This window comes from Eschrichtius robustus, chromosome 7 (genome assembly GCF_028021215.1).
Source record: "Eschrichtius robustus isolate mEscRob2 chromosome 7, mEscRob2.pri, whole genome shotgun sequence".
NCBI classification, from domain to species: Eukaryota; Metazoa; Chordata; class Mammalia; order Artiodactyla; family Eschrichtiidae; genus Eschrichtius; species Eschrichtius robustus.
In genome coordinates this window covers 90,601,482-90,620,858 of record NC_090830.1, presented here as the reverse complement: position 1 = coordinate 90,620,858, position 19,377 = coordinate 90,601,482, and the positions used below count along the sequence as shown (strand labels likewise).

Here is a 19,377-nt window from a genome sequence, read left to right as displayed (position 1 = left end):
ACCTTAGCCACTGGGGACAGATACCAAAAACAACGGGAACTACGAACCTGCAGCCTGTGAAAAGGAGACCCCAAACACAGTAAGATAAACAAAATGAGACGACAGAAAAACACACAGCAGATGAAGGAGCAGGGTCAAAGCACACCAGACTTAACAAATGAAGAGGAAATAGGTAGTCTACCTGAAAAAGAATTCAGAATAATGATAGTAAGGATGATCCAAAATCTGGGAAATAGAATAGACAAAATGCAAGAAATATTTAACAAGGACGTAGAAGAACTAAAGAGGAACCAAGCAATGATGAAAAACACAATAAATGAAATTAAAAATACTCTAGATGGGATCAATAGCAGAATAACTGAGGCAGAAGAAAGGATAAGTGACCTGGAAGATAAAATGGTGGAAATAACTACTGCAGAGCAGGATAAAGAAAAAAGAATGAAAAGAACTGAGGACAGTCTCAGAGACCTCTGGGACAACATTAAACGCACCAACATTCGAATTATAGGGGTCCCAGAAGAAGAAGAGAAAAAGAAAGGGACTGAGAAAATATTTGAAGAGATTATAGTTGAAAACTTCCCTAATATGGGAAAGGAAATAGTTAATCAAGTCCTGGAAGCACAGAGAGTCCCATACAGGATAAACCCAAGGAGAAACACGCCAAGACACATATTAATCAAACTGTCAAAAATTAAATATAAGGAATACATATTAAAAGCAGCAAGGGAAAAACAACAAATAACACACAAGGGAATCCCCATAAGGTTAACATCTGATCTTTCAGCAGAAACTCTGCAAGCCAGAAGGGAGTGGCAGGATATACTTAAAGTCATGAAGGAGAAAAACCTACAACCAAGATTACTCTACCCAGCAAGGATCTCATTCAGATGTGATGGAGAAATTAAAACCTTTACAGACAAGCAAAAGCTGAGAGAGTTCAGCACCACCAAACCAGCTTTACAACAAATGCTAAAGGAACTTCTCTAGGCAAGAAACACAAGAGAAGGAAAACACCTACAATAACAAACCCAAAACATTTAAGAAAATGGGAATAGGAACATACATATCAATAATTACCTTGAATGTAAATGGATTAAATGCTCCCACCAAAAGACACAGGCTGGCTGAATGGATACAAAAGCAAGACCCATATATATGCTGTCTACAGGAGACCCACTTCAGACCTAGAGACACATACAGACTGAAAGTGAGGGGATAGAAAAAGATATTCCATGCAAATGGAAATCAAAAGAAAGCTGGAGTAGCAATTCTCATATCAGACAAAATAGACTTTAAAATAAAGACTATTACAAGAGACAAAGAAGGACACTATATAATGATCAAGGGATCAATCCAAGAGGAAGGTATAACAATTGTAAATATTTATGCACCCAACATAGGAGCACCTCAATACATAAGGCAAATACTAACAGCCATAAAAGGGGAAATCGACAGCAACACAATCATAGTAGGGGACTTTAACACCCCACTTTCACCAATGGACAGATCATCCAAAATGAAAATAAATAAGGAAACACAAGCTTTAAATGATACATTAAACAAGATGGACTTAATTGATATTTATAGGACATTCCACCCAAAAACAACAGAATACACATTTTTCTCAAGTGCTCATGGAACATTCTCCAGGATAGATCATATCTTGGGTCACTAATCAAGCCTTGGTAAATTTAAGAAAACTGAAATCGTATCAAGTATCTTTTCCGACCACAACGCTATGAGACTAGATATCAATTACAGGAAAAGACCTGTAAAAAATACAAACACATGGAGCCTACACAATACACTACTTAATAACGAAGTGATCACTGAAGAAATCAAAGGGGAAATCAAAAAATACCTAGAAACAAATGACAATGGAGATACGACGACCCAAAACCTATGGGACGCAGCAAAAGCAGTGCTAAGAGGGAAGTTTATAGCAATACAAGCCTACCTCAAGAAACAGGGAACATCTCGAATAAACAACCTAACCTTGCACCTAAAGCAATTAGAGAAAGAAGAACAAAAAAACCCCAAAAGCCAGCAGAAGGAAAGAAATCATAAAGATTAGGTCAGAAATAAATGAAAAAGAAATGAAGGAAACAATAGCAAAAATCAATGAAACTAAAAGCTGGTTCTTTGAGACGATAAACAAAATTGATAAACCATTAGCCAGACTCATCAAGAGAAAAAGGGAGAAGACTCAAATCAATAGAATTAGAAATGAAAAAGGAGAAGTAACCACTGACACTGCAGAAATACAAAAGATCATGAGAGATTACTACAAGCAACTCTATGCCAATAAAATGGACAACCTGGAAGAAATGGACAGATTCTTAGAAATGCACAAACTGCCGAGACTGAACCAGGAAGAAATAGAAAATATGAACAGACCAATCACAAGCACTGAAATTGAAACTGTGATTAAAAACCTTCCAACAAACAAAAGCCCAGGACCAGATGGCTTCACAGGCGAATTCTATCAAACATTTAGAGAAGAGCTAACACCTATCCTTCTCAAACTCTTCCAAAATATTGCAGAGGGAGGAACACTCCCAAACTCATTCTACGAGGCCACCATCACCCTGATACCAAAACCAGACAAAGATGTCACAAAGAAAGAAAACTACAGGCCAATATCACTGATGAACATAGATGCAAAAATCCTCAACAAAATACTAGCAAACAGAATCCAACAGCACATTAAAAGGATCATACACCATGATCAAGTGGGGTTTATCCCAGGAATGCAAGGATTCTTCAATATACGCAAATCAATCAATGTGATACACCTTATTAACAAATTGAAGGAGAAAAACCATATGATCATCTCAATAGATGCAGAGAAAGCTTTCGACAAAATTCAACACCCATTTATGATAAAAGCCCTGCAGAAAGTAGGCATAGAGGGAACTTTCCTCAACATAATAAAGGCCATATATGACAAACCCACAGCCAACATTGTCCTCAATGGTGAAAAACTGAAACCATTTCCACTAAGATCAGGAACAAGACAAGGTTGCCCACTCTCACCACTATTATTCAACATAGTTTTGGAAGTGTTAGCCACAGCAATCAGAGAAGACAAAGAAATAAAAGGAATCCAAATCGGAAAAGAAGAAGTAAAGCTGTCACTATTTGCAGATGACATGATACTATACATAGAGAATCCTAAAGATGCTACCAGAAAACTCCTAGAGCTAATCAATGAATTTGGTTAAGTAGCAGGATACAAAATTAATGCACAGAAATCTCTTGCATTTCTATACACTAATGACGAAAAATCTGAAAGTGAAATTAAGAAAACACTCCCGTTTACCATTGCAACAAAAAGAATAAAATATCTAGGAATAAACCTACCTAAGGAGACAAAAGACCTGTATGCAGAAAATTATAAGACACTGATGAAAGAAATTAAAGATGATACAAATAGATGGAGAGATATACCATGTTCCTGGATTGGAAGAATCAACATTGTGAAAATGACTCTACTACCCAAAGCAATCTACAGATTCAATGCAATCCCTATCAAACTACCACTGGCATTTTTCACAGAACTAGAACAAAAAATTTCACAATTTGTATGGAAACACAAAAGACCCCGAATAGCCAAAGCAATCTTGAGAACGAAAAATGGAGCTGGGGGAATCAGGCTCCCTGACTTCAGACTATATTACAAAGCTTCAGTAATCAAGACAGTTTGGTACTGGCACAAAAACAGAAATATAGATCAATGGAACAGGATAGAAAGCCCAGAGATAAACCCACACACATATGGTCACCTTATCTTCGATAAAGGAGGCAAGCATATACAGTGGAGAAAAGACAGCCTCTTCAATAAGTGGTGCTGGGAAAATTGGACAGGTACATGTAAAAGTATGAAATTAGAACACTCCCTGACACCATGCACAAAAATAAACTCAAAATGGATTAAAGACCTAAGTGTAAGGGCAGACACTATCAAACTCTTAGAGGAAAACATAGGCAGAACACTCTATGACATACATCACAGCAAGATTCTTTTTGACCCAGCTCCCAGAGAAATGGAAATAAGAACACAAATAAACAAATGGGACCTAATGAAACTTAAAAGCTTTTGCACAGCAAAGGAAACCATAAACAAGACCAAAAGACGACCCTCAGAATGGGAGAAAATATTTGCAAATGAAGCAACTGACAAAGGATTAATCTCCAAGATTTACAAGCAGCTCATGCAGCTCAATAACAAAAAAACCAACAACCCAATCCAAAAATGGGCAGAAGACCTAAATAGACATTTCTCCAAAGAAGATATACAGATGGCCTACAGACACATGGAAGAATGCTCAACATCATTAATCATTAGAGAAATGCAAGTCAAAACTACAATGAGACATCATCTCACACCGGTCAGAATGGCCACCATCAAAAAATCTAGAAACAATAAATGCTGGAGAGGGTGTGGAGGAAAGGGAACACTCTTGCACTGTTGGTGGGAATGTAAATTGATACAGCCACTATGGAGAACAGTATGGAGGTTCCTTAAAAAACTACAAATAGAACTACCATACGACCCAGCAATCCCACTACTGGGCATATACCCTGAGAAAACCATAGGTCAAAAAGAGTCACGTACCAAAATGTTCATTGCAGCTCTATTTACAATAGCCAGGACATGGAAGCAACCTAAATGTCCATCGACAGATGAATGGATAAAGAAGATGTGGCACATATATACAATGGAATATTACTCAGCCATAAAAAGAAATGAAATGGAGGTATTTGTAATGAGGTGGATGGAGTTAGAGTCTGTCATACAGAGTGAAGTAAGTCAGAAAGAGAAAAACAAATACAGTATGCTAACACATATATACTGAATCTAAGGGAAAAAAAAAAAAAAGGCCATGAAGAACCTAGTGGCAAGACGGGAATAAAGACACAGACCTACTAGAGAATGGACTTGAGGATATGGGGAGGGGGTGGGGTGAGATGTGACAGGGTAAGAGAGTGTCATGGACATACATACACTACCAAATGTAAAATAGATAGCTAGTGGGAAGCAGCCGCATAGCACAGGGAGATCAGCTTGGTGCTTTGTGACCACCTAGAGGGGTGGGATGGGGAGGGTGGGAGGGAGGGAGATGCAAGAGGGAAGAGAAATGGGAACATATTGTATATGTATAACTGATTCACTTTGTTATAAAGCAGAAGCTAACACACCATTGTAAGGCAATTATACTTCAATAAAGATGTTTAAAAAAAAAAAAAAAAAAAAACTTTGGAGTGAACTTTCCTGGCTGGCAATACCCCGCACACATTCTCATACTTTGTGGCTGGGAGGAAAAGGACGAATGACTGAAATCTCCATGACTCTCCGACATTCTGCCCTATGCATCTCCTCCTTTGGTTGGTTCTAATTTGTATCCTTTAGCTGTAATAAAGCTTTTAAGTGTAGTACTTTTTGGAGTTATGTGAATCATTCTAGTGAATTACTGAACCTGCGAGTGGCTGTGGGGACCCCAAATTTGCAGCCAGCTAGTCTGAAGTGAGGGTAGTCTTTTGGAGTCTGTACCCTCTAACTGCAAAATGTGATTAACTCCAATGCAGAAGGAAACTTACTCAGACACATAAAGAGTGAAATCTCACAGGTAATATCACACTTAATGGTGAAAACTGAAAGTCTTTCCCCTAAGATAAACAATAAAACAAGATGCCCACTTTTGTCACTTCTATTCAACATTTTACTGGAAGTTCTAGCCAGAGCAACTAGACAAAAAAAGAAACATAAGGTACCCAAATTGGAAAGGAAGAAATAAAACTACTGAGCAGATGATGTGATCTTATATATAGCAAACTGTAGGAAAAAAACCCTATTAGAATAAACTGAGCAAAGATGCAGGATATAAGACTAACACACAAAAATCAGTTGTGTTTCTTATACACTAGCAATGAACCATCTGAAAGAGAAATTAAGAAAACAATTCCATTTATAATAGCTTCCAAAAGAATAAAATACCTAGGAAAAGGTTTTAACTAAGGACGTTAATTAAAACTACACTGAAAACTATAAAACATAAAAGAAGATCTGTCATAGACTGCACTGTGTTCTTCCCTACCCAAATGCAAACATTGAAGCCCTAACCCCTAATGTGACTGTATTTGGATATCAGGCCCTTATGGAGGTAATTAAGGTTAAATGAAGTCATGAGGGTGGGACCCCAATACAAAAGAACTGATGTCCTTATAGAAAAGAAAGAGACACCAGAGTTTGCTCTCTCTTCCTGCATGCACAGAGGAAAGGGCATGTGAGGACACAGCAAGAAGGCAGCTATCTTCAAGCCAGGAAGAGAGATCTCACCAGAAACTGAATTTATTTGCACCTTGGTCCTGGACTTCTAACCTCCAAAACTGTGAGAAAATAAATTTCTGTTTTTTAAGCTACCCAGTCTGTGGTATTTTGTTATGGTACCCCAAACAGACTAATACAACCTAAGTAAATGGAAAGGCATCCTGTGTTCATGAATCTGAATACTAAATATAGTTAAGATGGCAAAACTACCCAAGCAATGTACAGAGTCGATGAAATCCTTATTAAAATTCTAACAGCCTTTTCTGCAGAAATGGAAAAGCTGATACTCAAATTCATGTGGAATCACAAGGGGCCCTGAATAGTCAAAATGATATTGAGAAAGAATAAAGTTGGTAGACTCACACTTTCCCATTTCAAAATTTTCTACAAAGCTACAGTGATCAAAATAATGTGGTACTGATATAAGCACAGACACAAAGACCAATGGAATAGAGAACTATGAGTCCAAAAATAAAACCATAAGTCTATGGCCAACTGAATTTCAATAAGGGTGCCAAGACCATTCAATTAGAAAACAATAGTCTTTTTAATAAATGATGCTGGGATAACTGGATTTCCACAAGCGAAAGAATGAAGTTGGCACCTTATCTCATACCATATACAAAAATTAACTCAAAATGGGTCAAAAACCTAAATGTAAGAGCCAAAACTATAAAACTCTTGATGGAACACTAAGGGTGAATCTTAATGACCTCAGATTTCACAATGGAGTCTTACATATGACACTAAAAGGACAAGCGACCAAAGAAAAAATAAACTGATTTTCATGAAAAGTAAAAACATCTGCATATCAAAAGAGATCAAGGAAGTGAAAAAAAACAACATACAAATTAGGAGAAAATATTTACAAATTACTTATCTGATAAGGGTCTAGTATTCAGAATATATAAAGAACTCTAATAACTCAACAACAAAGATAAACAACTCAATTAAAAAATGGGCAGAGCTTGAATAGACATTTCTCCCAAGAAGATATATAAACGTCCAACAAACATGAAAAGATGCTCAATGTCATTAGAGAAATGCAAGTCAAAACCACAATGAGATGCCACTTCATACTCACTAGGATGGCTAGAATGAAAAAGTCATTAAATATTAGCAAAGATTTGGGGAAGATGGAACTTTCGTGCACCATTGCTGGGAATGTAAAATGGTGTAGCCACTGTGGAAAACAGTTTGTTCGTTCCTCAGAAAGTTAAATATGACCCAGCAATTCAACTCCAAGGTAGATACCCAAAAGAACTGAAAACAGGAACTCAAACAAATACCTGTACCTTAATGTTCATAACAGCACTATCCACAAAAGCTAAAAGGTGGAAATAACCCAAATGTCCATGAATGGATGAATGGATAAACAAAATGTGGTAAATACATACAACAGAATATTAATCGGTCATAAAAAGGAATGAACTACTGATATATGCTTCAATATGGGTGAACTTGAAAACACTATGCTAAGTTAAAGAAACCAGACACAAAAGGTCATATATTGTATGATTTCACCTGTATGAAACATCCAGAAGAGGTATATCCATGGACACAGAAAGCAGACTGGTATATGCCAGGTGTTGGGGTGAGAGGGGAATGGGGAGCTACTGCCTAATGGGTAGGCGGTTTTCTTTTGGGGCAATGAATATATTTTGAAATTTGGTATCGGTAGTGGTTGCACAATGTTGTGAATGCACTAAATATCACTGAATTGTACACTTTAAGATGGTTAATTTTATGTTACATGAATTATACCTCTATGATTAGAAAAAGAATATGATAGTTTTTTCTACTAACCCGATGAATAATTCCAGCAGAGTGAAGGTGCTTGATTCCACACAGCATCTGATAGAGAAGGTAGGACATTCTTTCATGATCTAGTTCCATCTGAATCACTTGACAAAGATTTGCATCCATGAGCTCCATGACTATGTAACTTCATGGGTGAAAAAATATGACAGCTAAAGTACACAGTAACAATCGAAGAACAATGTATTAACAAAATATTAATTATCACACTTACACATCTTGAAATTCTTCTAGGGATTTCTGTGGTGTAAAAACATTCAAAAGGCCAATTATCTGTGGCAAAAGCAGAGAAACAGGAAAATTAGAAATTCCTTAATATTTTCATTTGGGAACTGCAAATACATGGATTAAAATAAAGCCACCTTCAGTGTAAAATTTTTCAAGTCTTATGTTCTAAGTTTAAGTAATCCCTTTTATTTTATATATTAAAACTTTACGGCCAGGGGTTGGGGGCAGGGAGGGAAGCAGAGCACAGAGGATCTTAAGGGCAGTGACAATACTCTGAATGATACTATAATGGTAGATATATGTCATTGTACATTTATCCAAACCCATAGAATGTACAACACCAAGAGTGAAACCTAATGTAAACTATGGACTTTGGGTGATAAGGAGGTATCAATGTAGGTTCACTGATTATAACAAATGCACCACTCTGGTGGGGGATGTTAATAATAAGGAAAGCTGTGCATGTGCAGGGGCAGGGGGTATATGGGAAATCTCTGTACCTTTCTCTCAATCTTGCTGTGAACCTAAAACTGCTCTAAAAAAACAGCCTTCACACACACACAATATCAACAGAAGAGCTCCACAAAATCCATTCCATTTATGAACATTCAATTATCAAGAACCTACATTATACAATCCTCTACATAATTTGTAAGCAAATCTTAAATACCTTCTGCCAGCTCTTATGCAACTCAATATTTCTATATAATCTCAGCCCTTCTGCCCCCTGGTTTTTCATAATACTGCACTTTCCCAGTTTTCCTCATTTCCAGTCTATTCCACTAGTTTATCCATAGGCATGCTCTCTTTCCCACTATTTTGTTTTAATCCTCCTCCTTTATCTGTACCCTTTTCCTGGGTGATACTATGTATGTCTTTTTCTCCAAACATCTCTATGTGGATAATTTCCAAATACTCATTAAAAGTCCTTGCTTAGTTTACGAGTCTCAGATTTTCACAGCTACCTCACATGAGGTCTCACAAAATAATATAAAATTGAACTCATTATCCTTCCAACCCAAACCCCTTACTTTTCCAGAGTGTCTTTTGTTTTACAATAGAAAGCTGAGAGTGATTTTTGACTTTTTTCAATATTTGTACCATAATAAACATTTAAAAGAATGCCATCCGTTCTTTGTTAGTCTGAATTTCAACCTCTTCTTTTCACTCCCTGTGCCACTATTTATACTGAGGATTCTAACATCTCATTTAGACTGTTCATGCCATAGTAACTTCTAACACTTGGTTCCCTAACAACGGTTTTCTGCAAACCCAGCTACCATTTTACTGCTTATAATATATGGTAATGAAAAGACCTGATCATATTACTCACCTTCTCAAAAACCTAATGCCACCAAAAAAAGAAAAGCCAAAACTCCCTTGCAGTACATTCAAAGCCCTCCATAACAGGATAGCAACCCACTTCTTCTCTTGCTAAGCTCTCTATTAAACTTGACACTTGAGCAAGAATATTGTTTTCAAAAAACTGTCAAGGCCTTTAAACTTACTATTCCCTATGTTGGTCATTTACCTACGAAACTACTAAAAAAACCTTCAAGATAGGCCTCTTTTGTAGGGTCTGACAACCCCTAGTCCTTGACAGACCTGAATATTCTACTTTGTCCCCACAATATCTTATATGTTATTATGGCATTTAACACACCGTAGTATAGTCTCCCTTTCACAACAGCCTCTTATTCCCCTTTACAATTCCAGCATTCAGGAAAACACCTCACACATATTTTTGAAATGTCTGTTGACAATTATACTTAGGAATGGGAATGTTTTTCTAGACATAAACTTCATGAAAGCAGAATCCGTGTTACTCATTTAAGCATAACGCTTTGCTTATAGAAGGCATTCAAATATATATTCAGTGAATAAATTCAGAAAAGTACTTTTCAGATCAGAGAGGGTAAAACAAATTTGTTTAAGACAGAGGAATAAGTATCTAGTTGTTCTAAACGAATTCATGTCTCCTAACCAGATAAACTGTACACTTGGAGACTTGGAGAATTAGTTAAACCATTCCCATTAATATCTGGGAAATCCCAGAGTAGAAGACAGGTGTTAAAGATGAAAGGCATACAGAGACAGAAAGGAGTTTAGCAGTTGCTTAGAACTAAGGAATATGGAAGATGGGGGAATGAGAGCTAAAGGAATGGCGTCTCTTTTTGAGGTGATGAAGATGTTCTAGAACTGACTGTGGTGACAGTCACATATATCAGTGAATATACTAAAAACCACTGAATTAAATGGATTAGTTGTACGATATGTGAATTGTATCGTAAGAAAGCGGTTATATAAAAAAAGATTAAAAGGACAGTTGTCTTGCTTCTCAAAAAGAGAAATAAAGAAAATTACATCAATCATATACTGGACAAACAAAAGTCAAGGACTGATTAAGTGGGTGGAATATGACTACTTTAAAAGAAGTAAAAATTACTAGGAACACGTAAAAATTCACTGGGAAACTTTATACTTCTGTGAATAAAAACAACAACAGCAATAGTAACAACAAAGAACAGCAGCAGATCAGAGAAATGCAACCAGATATAATATATGAAGGTTTCAAAAAGGCATTTTTGAAAATGTCACTAATAACAATATCCTTGTGAATAGGTTGAAGAATTGGGAGATATGGGCAATTTTTATAGTTAGAGATGTAATTTTTGCAGGTTGCTAATGAACTAATCCAACTATTATGAAGGCATCCTGAGCAAAACTGGTAAGTGAAGCCAACAAGTGAAAAATCAGAACAAAGAAGAAAGCAATCCCCAACAGTCTAGTAAGAGGAGCCAGATTTCACATATGAAACTGAATAGGGAGATACAGAAAGTACTATACTAAAGAATGGGAAAGACCTATTAGCTGGTCTATGACAAAGAATAACTTGCTTATTAGATAATGTGAGTCAAATGGTGACCAGATTTCCAAACAGGATTACAATGTCCACAGTTAAGAGATGACATGCCTCAGCTCCTCTCAGAGGATTCAATCAGACATGCAGTACTGTGTACCAGGTGACATATCCAAGTGCATTTGGAGATAAGTGACCAAGTTGAAAAGGAAACCCAAAACCATCTATGAAAAGAGTGGAAAATGCACAATATGAATGTACTTAGCACTACTGAATTGTACACTTAAAAATGGTTAAGATAGTAAGTTTTATTGTTCTTGTATTTTACCTCAATTAAAAAAAAAAGAAGAAGGGAATGGGAAAAACCAGAGATGTTTAGACCAATGAAGAGATGATTTGCACAAAAAGGCAAGACATTACAAAAGCATCCATCCATCAGGGAGTGGAAAAATTCCATTACCATTCCTCTTTTCCCTATCTTTATTCACATTCATTCACTGAACAAGTTATGTTTTGAGCACCTATTCCGTGCAAGCACTCTTCTAGGTGCCAAGGGTATTACCTGGATGAATCTGTGCCACCTCCACTAAAGGGTTAATCATGTGAAACAAGCTTTCCATGCCCTCCATTTAGTTGACAGAACCATCTTTCTTTGCAGTCACCCAGGCTCAGGAGGTAGGTGTCACTGGCCATCTCTCCCCAATGCAAAACCAAGGTAATGCCACCACGACATTGCCACGAAACAGGCTCCAAGGGGTACGAGCAGTTCTATTCCAGGGCAGGAGGCCACCAGCAAAATCTTGACAAGCAACATACTTGGCTCCCATCTAGAACAAGAATGGCTGACGCAACTTCTTCCCGATCACTGACTGACTGTAATCTTTATCTCTATGCCTTTTTTTTTTTTTTCTGGTTAATAAAATAAGTTTATTTATATATACATGGTAGCTGAATTCTGTGGATAAGGAAAAATAAGTCATACATCTCACATATGTATATATAACATATGTATCTCTGATTACATATATTATATATAAATTTTACTTTTCAAACAGATTTCTTTCTCTATATACACACACACATTGATATTTTAAATGTAATCGCCGACAGAAATATTATGATAACATTACTTAACATGAGTTTGGTGATCGTCTCTATGCCTCTTTTTAAATACTATTCTTCCTCTCTGGGAGGCTCCCTTCCTTCAATAACCCAATTTTTACTCCATCTTTAAGAAACAGTCTAGGTCCACCCTTCCCCAAAGCTGTCCCGTTTCATTAAAGCTCACAACAATCTTCTTTCTCCTTAAATCTCAACACTTACTTTCCATCTGCCATAATTTTTTTTTGAATTTTATTTAATTTTTTTATACAGCAGGTTCTTATTAGTTATCCATTTTATACATATTAGTGTATACATGTCAATTCCAATCTCCCAATTCAACACACCCACCCTGCCACTTTCCACCCTTGTTGTCCATACGTTTGTTCTCTACATCTGTGTCTCTATTTCTGTCATGCAAACCGGTTCATCTGTACCATTTTTCTAGGCTCCACATATATGCATTAATATACGATATTTGTTTTTCTCTTTCTGACTTACTTCACTCTGTATGACAATCTCTAGAGCGAACCACGTCTCTACAAATGACCAAATTTCGTTCCCTTTTATGGCTGAGTAATATCCCATTGTATATATGTACCACTACTTCTTTATCCATTCGTCTGTTGATGGGCATTTAGGTTGCTTCCATGACCAGGCTATTGTAAATAGTGCTGCAATGAACTTTGGGGTGCATGTGTCTTTTTGAATTATGGTTTTCTCTGGCTATATGCCCAGTAGTGGGATTACTGGGTCATATGGTAATTCTACTTTTAGTTTTTTAAGGAACCTCCATACTGTTCTCCATAGTGGCTGTATAAATTTACATTCCCGCCAACAGTGCAAGAGGGTTCCCTTTTTTCCACACCCTCTCCAGCATTTGTTGTTTGTAGATTTTCTGATGTGAGGTGATACCTCATTGTAGTTTTGATTTGCATTTCTCTAATAATTAGTGATGTTGAACAGCTTTTCATGTGCTTCTTGGCCATCTGTATGTCTTCTTTGGAGAAATCTCTATTTAGGTCTTCTGCCCATTTTTGGATTGGGTTGTTTGTTTTTTTAATATTGAGCTGCATGAGCTGTTTATACTTTGTCCGTTAATTTGTTTGCAAATATTTTCTCCCATTCTGAGGGTTGTCTTTTCGTCTTGTTTGTAGTCTCCTTTGCTTTGCAGAACTTTTTAAGTTTCATTAGGTCTCATTTGTTTATTTTTGTTTTTATTTCCATTATTCTAGGAGGTGGATCAAAAATGATCTTGCTGTGATTTATGTCAAAGAGTGTTCTTCCTATGTTTTCCTCTAAGAGTTTTATAGTGTCCAGTCTTACATTTAGGTCTCTAATCCATTTTAAGTTTATTTCTGTGTATGGTGTTAGGGAGTGTTCTAATTTCATTCTTTTACATGTAACTGTCCAGTTTTCCCAGCACCACTTATTGAAGAGACTGTCTTTTCTCCATTGTATATCCTTGCCTCCTTTGTCACAGATTAGTTGACCATAGGTGTGTGGGTTTATCTCTGGGCTTTCTAACCTGTTCCATTGATCTATATTTCTGTTTTTGTGCCAGTACCACCTTGTCTTGATTACTGTAGCTTTGTAGTATAGTCTGAAGTCAGGGAGTCTGATTCCTCCAGTTTCGTTTTTTTTCCCTCAAGACTGCTCTGGCTGTTCAGAGTCTTTTGTGTCTCCATACAAATTTTAAGATTTTTTGTTCTAGTTCTGTAAAAAATGCCATCGGTAATTTGATAGGGGTTGCACTGAATCTATAGATTGCTTTGGGTAGAACAGTCATTTTCACAATACTAATTCTTCCAATCCAAGAACATGGTATATCTCTCCATCTGTTGGTATTATCTTGAATTTCTTTCATCAGTGTCTTACACTTTTCTGCACACAGGTTTTTTGTCTCCTTAGGTAGGTTTATTCCTAGGTATTTTATTCTTTTTGTTGCAATGGTAAATGGGAGTGTTTCCTTAATTTCTCTTTCAGATTTTATATCATTAGTGTATAGGAATGCAAGAGATTTCTGTGCATTAATTTTGTATCCTGCTACTCTACTAGATTCATTGATTAGCTCCAGTAGTCTTCTGGTGGCATCTTTAGGATTATCTATGTATAGTATCATGTCATCTGCAAACAGTGACAGTTTTACTTCTTCTGTTCCAATTTGTATTCCTTTTATTTCTTTTTCTTCTCTGATTGCCATGGCCAAGACTTCCAAAACCATGGTGAATAATAGAGGTGAGAGTGGACATCCTTGTCTTGTTCCTGATCTTAGAGGAAATACTTTCAGTTTTTCACCATTGAGAATGATGTTTGCTGTGGGTTTGTAATATATGGCCTTTATTATGTTGACGAAGGTTCCCTCTATGCCCACGTTTTGGAGAGTTTTTATCATAAATGGGTGTTGAATATTGTCAAAAGCTTTTTCTGCATCTACTGAGATGATCATATGGTTTTTATTCTTCAATTTGTTAATATGGTGTATCACACTGATTGATTTGCATATATTGAAGAATCCTTGCATCCCTGGGATAAATCCCTCTTGATCATGGTGTATGATCCTTTAAATGTGTTGTTGGACTCTGTTTGCTAGTATTTTGTTGAGGATTTTTGCATCTATATTCATCAGTGATATTGGTCTGTAATTTTCTTTTTTTGTAGTATCTTTGTCTGGTTTTGGTATCAGGGTGATGGTGGCCTCATAGAATGAGTTTGGGAGTGCTCCTTCCTCTGAAATTGTTTGGAAGAGTTTGAGAAGGATGGGTGTTAGCTCTTCTCTAAGTGTTTCATAGAATTCACCTGTGAAGCCATGTGGTCCTGGACTTTTGTTTGTTGGAAGATTCTTAATCACAGTTTCAATTTCATTACCTGTGACTGGTCTGTTCATATTTTCTATTTCTTCCTGGTTCAGTCTTGGGAGATTGTACCTTTCTAAGAATTTGTCCATTTCTTCCAGGTTGTCCATTTTATTGGCATAGAGTTGCTTGTAGTAGTCTCTTAGGATGCTTTGTATTTCTGCGGTGTCTACTGTAACTTCTCCTTTTTCATTTCTAATTTTATTGATTTGAGTCCTCTCCCTCTTTTTCTTGATGAGTTTGGCTCATGGTTTATCAATTTTATCTTCTCAAGGAACTAGCTTTTAGTTTTATTGATCTTTGCTATTGTTTTCTTTGTTTCTATTTCATTTATTTCTGCTCTGATCTTTATGATTTCTTTCCTTCTACTAACTTTGGGTTTTGTTTGTTCTTGTTTCTCTAGTTCCTTTAGGTGTAAGGTTAGATTGTTTATTTGAGATTTTTCTTGTTTCTTGAGGTAGGCTTGTATCGCTATAAACTTCCCTCTTAGAACTGCTTTTGCTGCATCCCATAGGTTTTGGATCATCGTGTTTTTGTTGTCATTAGTCTTTAGGTATTTTTTGATTTCCTCTTTGATTTCTTCAGTGATCTCTTGGTTATTTAGTAACATATTGTTTAGCCTCCATGTGTTTGTGTTCTTAACGTTTTTTTCCCTGTAATTGATTTCTAATCTCATAGCATTGTGGTCAGAAAAGATGCTTGATAGGATTTCAATTTTCTTAAATTTACTGAGGCTTGATTTGTGACCCAAGTTGTGATCTATCCTGGAGAATGTTCCGTGGGCACTTAAGAAGAACGTGTAATCTGCTGTTATTGGATGGAATATCCTAAAAATATTAATTAAATCTATCTGGTCTATTGTGTCATTTAAAGCTTGTGTTTCCTTATTAATTTTCTGTCTGGATGATCTGTCCATTGGTGTAAGTGAGGTGTTAGGAAGTCCCCCACTATTATTGTGTTACTGTCGATTTCCTCTTTTATAGTGGTTAGCAATTGCCTAATGTATTGAGGTGCTCCTATGTTGGGCGCATATGTACTTAAAATTGTTATATCTTCTTCTTGGAGTGATCCCTTGATCATTACATAGTGTCCTTCCTTGTCTCTTGTAACGTTCTTTATTTTAAAGTCTATTTTACCTGAAATGAGTATTGCTACTCCAGCTTTCTTTTGATTTCCATTTGCATGTAATATCTTTTTCCATCCCTTCACTTTCAGTCTGTATGTGTCCCTAGGGCTGAAGTGGGTCTCTTGTAGACAGCATATATATGGGTCTTGTTTTTGTATCCATTCAGCGAGCCTCTGTCTTTTGGTTGGAGCATTTAATCCATTCACGTTTAGGGTAATTATCGATATGTATGTTCCTATTACCATTTTCTTAATTGTTATGGGTTTGTTTTTGTAGGTCCTTTTCTTCTCTGTGTTTCCCACTTAGAGAAGTTCCTTTAGCATTTGTTGTAGAGCTGGTTTTGTGGTGGTGAATTCTCTTAGCTTTTGCTTGTCTGTAAAGCTTTTGATTTCTCCGTTGAATCTGAATGAGATCCTTGCAAGGTAGAGTAATCTTGGTTGTAGGTTCTTCCCTTTCATCACTTTAAATATGTCATGCCACTCCCTTCTGGCTTGTAGAGTTTCTGCTGAGAAATCAGCTGTTAACCTTATGGGAGTTCCTTTGTATGTTGTATGTCGTTTTTCCCTTGTTGCTTTCAGTAATTTTTCTTTGTCTTTAATTTTTGCCAATTTGATTACTACGTGTCTCGGCGTGTTTCTCCTTGGGTTTATCCTGCCTGGGACTCTCTGTGCCTCCTGGATTTGGGTGGCTATTTCCTTTCCCGTGTTAGGGAAGTTTTCGACTATAATCTCTTCAAATATTTTCTTGGGTCCTTTTTCTCTCTCTTCTTGTTCTGGGACCCCTATAATGTGAATGTTGTTGTGTTTAATATTGTCCCAGAGGTCTCTTAGGCTGTCTTCCTTTCTTTTCATTCTTTTTTCTTTATTCTGTTCCGTGGCAGTCAACCCACCATTCTGTCTTCCAGGTCACTTATCCGTTCTTCTGCCTCAGTTATTCTGCTACTGATTCCTTCTAGTGTATTTTTCACTTCAGTTATTGTATTGTTCATCTCTGTTTCTTTGTTCTTTAATTCTTCTAGGTGTTTGTTAAACATTTCTTGCATCTTCTCAATCTTTGCTTCCATTCTTTTTCTGAGGTCCTGGATCACCTTCACTATCATTATTCTGAATTCTTTTTCTGGAAGGTTGCCTATCTCCACTTCATTTAGTTGGTTTTCTGGGGTTTTATCTTGTTCCTTCATCTGGTAAAAAGTCCTCTGCCTTTTCATTTTGTCTATCTTTCTGTGAATGTGGTTCTCCTTCCACAGGCTGCAGAATTGTAGTTCTTCTTGCTTCTGTTGTCTGTCCTCTGGTGGATGAGGCTATCTAAGAGGCTTGTGCAAGTTTCCTGATTGGAGGGACTGGTGGTGGGTAGAGCTGGGTGTTGCTCTCGTGGGCAGAGCTCAGTAAAACTTTAATCCGCTTGTCTGCTGATGGGTGGGGCTGCGTTCCATCTGCCATAATTTGACAATTAAACTTTTACTGCTTTATCACATCTGATATTTAACTCTTTATGTATTTATTTTGTCTTCAAAATAACACTGTAAGCTCCCTCAAAAAGGAGTCTAATCCTCAATTTCCATAAATTTTTTCCCTTGGTGCTAATCTACTAACTCCAGTACACAGAGGCTTGCACATAGCTAGCTCTCAAAATGTGGTAAATTGTGTTTTCTGCAATCAGAAAGTATTGAGCTCTTCATAAACTCCTTTGGACAAACACCACAAGACATCTCCAGTCAGATGCTTTGGGTTTAGTACTTCATAAAACTGTCCCTTGTACAACGTACTCCTAGTTTATTTCCTCTCATCTTGGAGAAATCATTCCATTAAAATAATCATAAAAGTATCAGTATGCTTAATATAAGTTTTAAAAAGTGTAAAGGGGCAAAAGTCATAGGTTTAAGTCTTTATAATCATTAGAAAATAGGATTAGGAATGTTTTACTAATTCCATTTAAATATTTTTTAAAGTTTCTGGTAAACTGCTTTATCCAATATTATTAAATAAAGTTCCAATGTCAAAGAATAATGGGAACAATTTCATCTCTGTGCTCAGGCTCCAGTTTTCCGAAATGTCAGCTTAATAGAAAACAAAAAAGCAGAAGATGAGATCAAGCCTAAATAAAGTTCTAAAACATCTACCTCTTTAAAACTCCTTTTGCAAATTAAATGTCAGAAAATTACACAATCTTAATTTCATAAGCTATTTTTCTTCTAATATAATTTAATAAAGTTCAGAAAAATTTATATATCCCTTTAAGCAATGCTTCAATCCAAAAGAACAATTTAAAGCACCCACTATTTTAAAAGATTTTTATATTCATGTATTCATGAACAAATCTTGATTTCATTTATACTTAAGAAATTTTCTAAAATGTTCACTTACATTTTTGTGATTTACACATTTCATAAGAACTAGCTCTCTGTAAGCACGCTTAGCATGAGTTTGATTCTGAAATGGCCGGCTTAGCTTCTTGATTGCAACATTTCTTTCAAGAATGGCATCATAAGCTGCACTGTAATAAGAAATTCAAAAACAACAAAAAACTTAAAAATCTGCAAAACTGAATTTATGAAACATTCATGTAGATTCCTCACTTTCTCCAAAGATAAATGCATTTGAACCAATTTCCAGCCCTTGATGCTCAACATGTCTCTTCTATACCTATTAGAGCATATTCCAACAGTGTACAGCATTGTTAACTGTTTCTTAAAATGCTAATGGATTAAAAGTGAAAATGGACTGTGAAGAAAGAGACTGCTTGTTCACTGGGTGTCATCCAAGATCCACCTAGCATACAATGGGCACTCAATGCACAAATGTTTAATGAGTATTCAGGTCTAATAGATAGCTTAGAGCCCAAATGAATCCCTCACCCCAAATCTGCACCAAGGGAAGACAGGATAAAGAATACATGTGGTCATAAATTCTACTCAAAACACCTGTTGAAGAATTCTACATAAGTACATCACTTCCTCTTTAGACACAACAAAATGAATACAGAAGAGGAAAGTGCATATAGAGGCATCTAGACGAAAGATTATTTTATAAAAAGTAAACACTTAAAATTTGTTTTGGAG

General features: G+C 36.3%; 1 protein-coding gene across 3 annotated transcripts in view; it reads right to left on the bottom strand.

Annotated features, from left to right (window-relative positions):
• Positions 1-19,377, bottom strand: part of MAPK8 (mitogen-activated protein kinase 8) — a 113,521-nt gene that overhangs the window by 27,814 nt on the left and 66,330 nt on the right. For all 3 annotated transcript variants that reach the window (XM_068548036.1, XM_068548035.1, XM_068548037.1), the window contains exons 3-5: positions 18,683-18,812; positions 8,364-8,422; positions 8,138-8,276 (exon numbers count right to left, since the gene is read on the bottom strand). In XM_068548036.1, the coding sequence (XP_068404137.1) occupies positions 8,138-8,276; positions 8,364-8,422; positions 18,683-18,812 (328 nt within the window). The remainder of the gene's footprint in view (positions 1-8,137; positions 8,277-8,363; positions 8,423-18,682; positions 18,813-19,377) is intronic.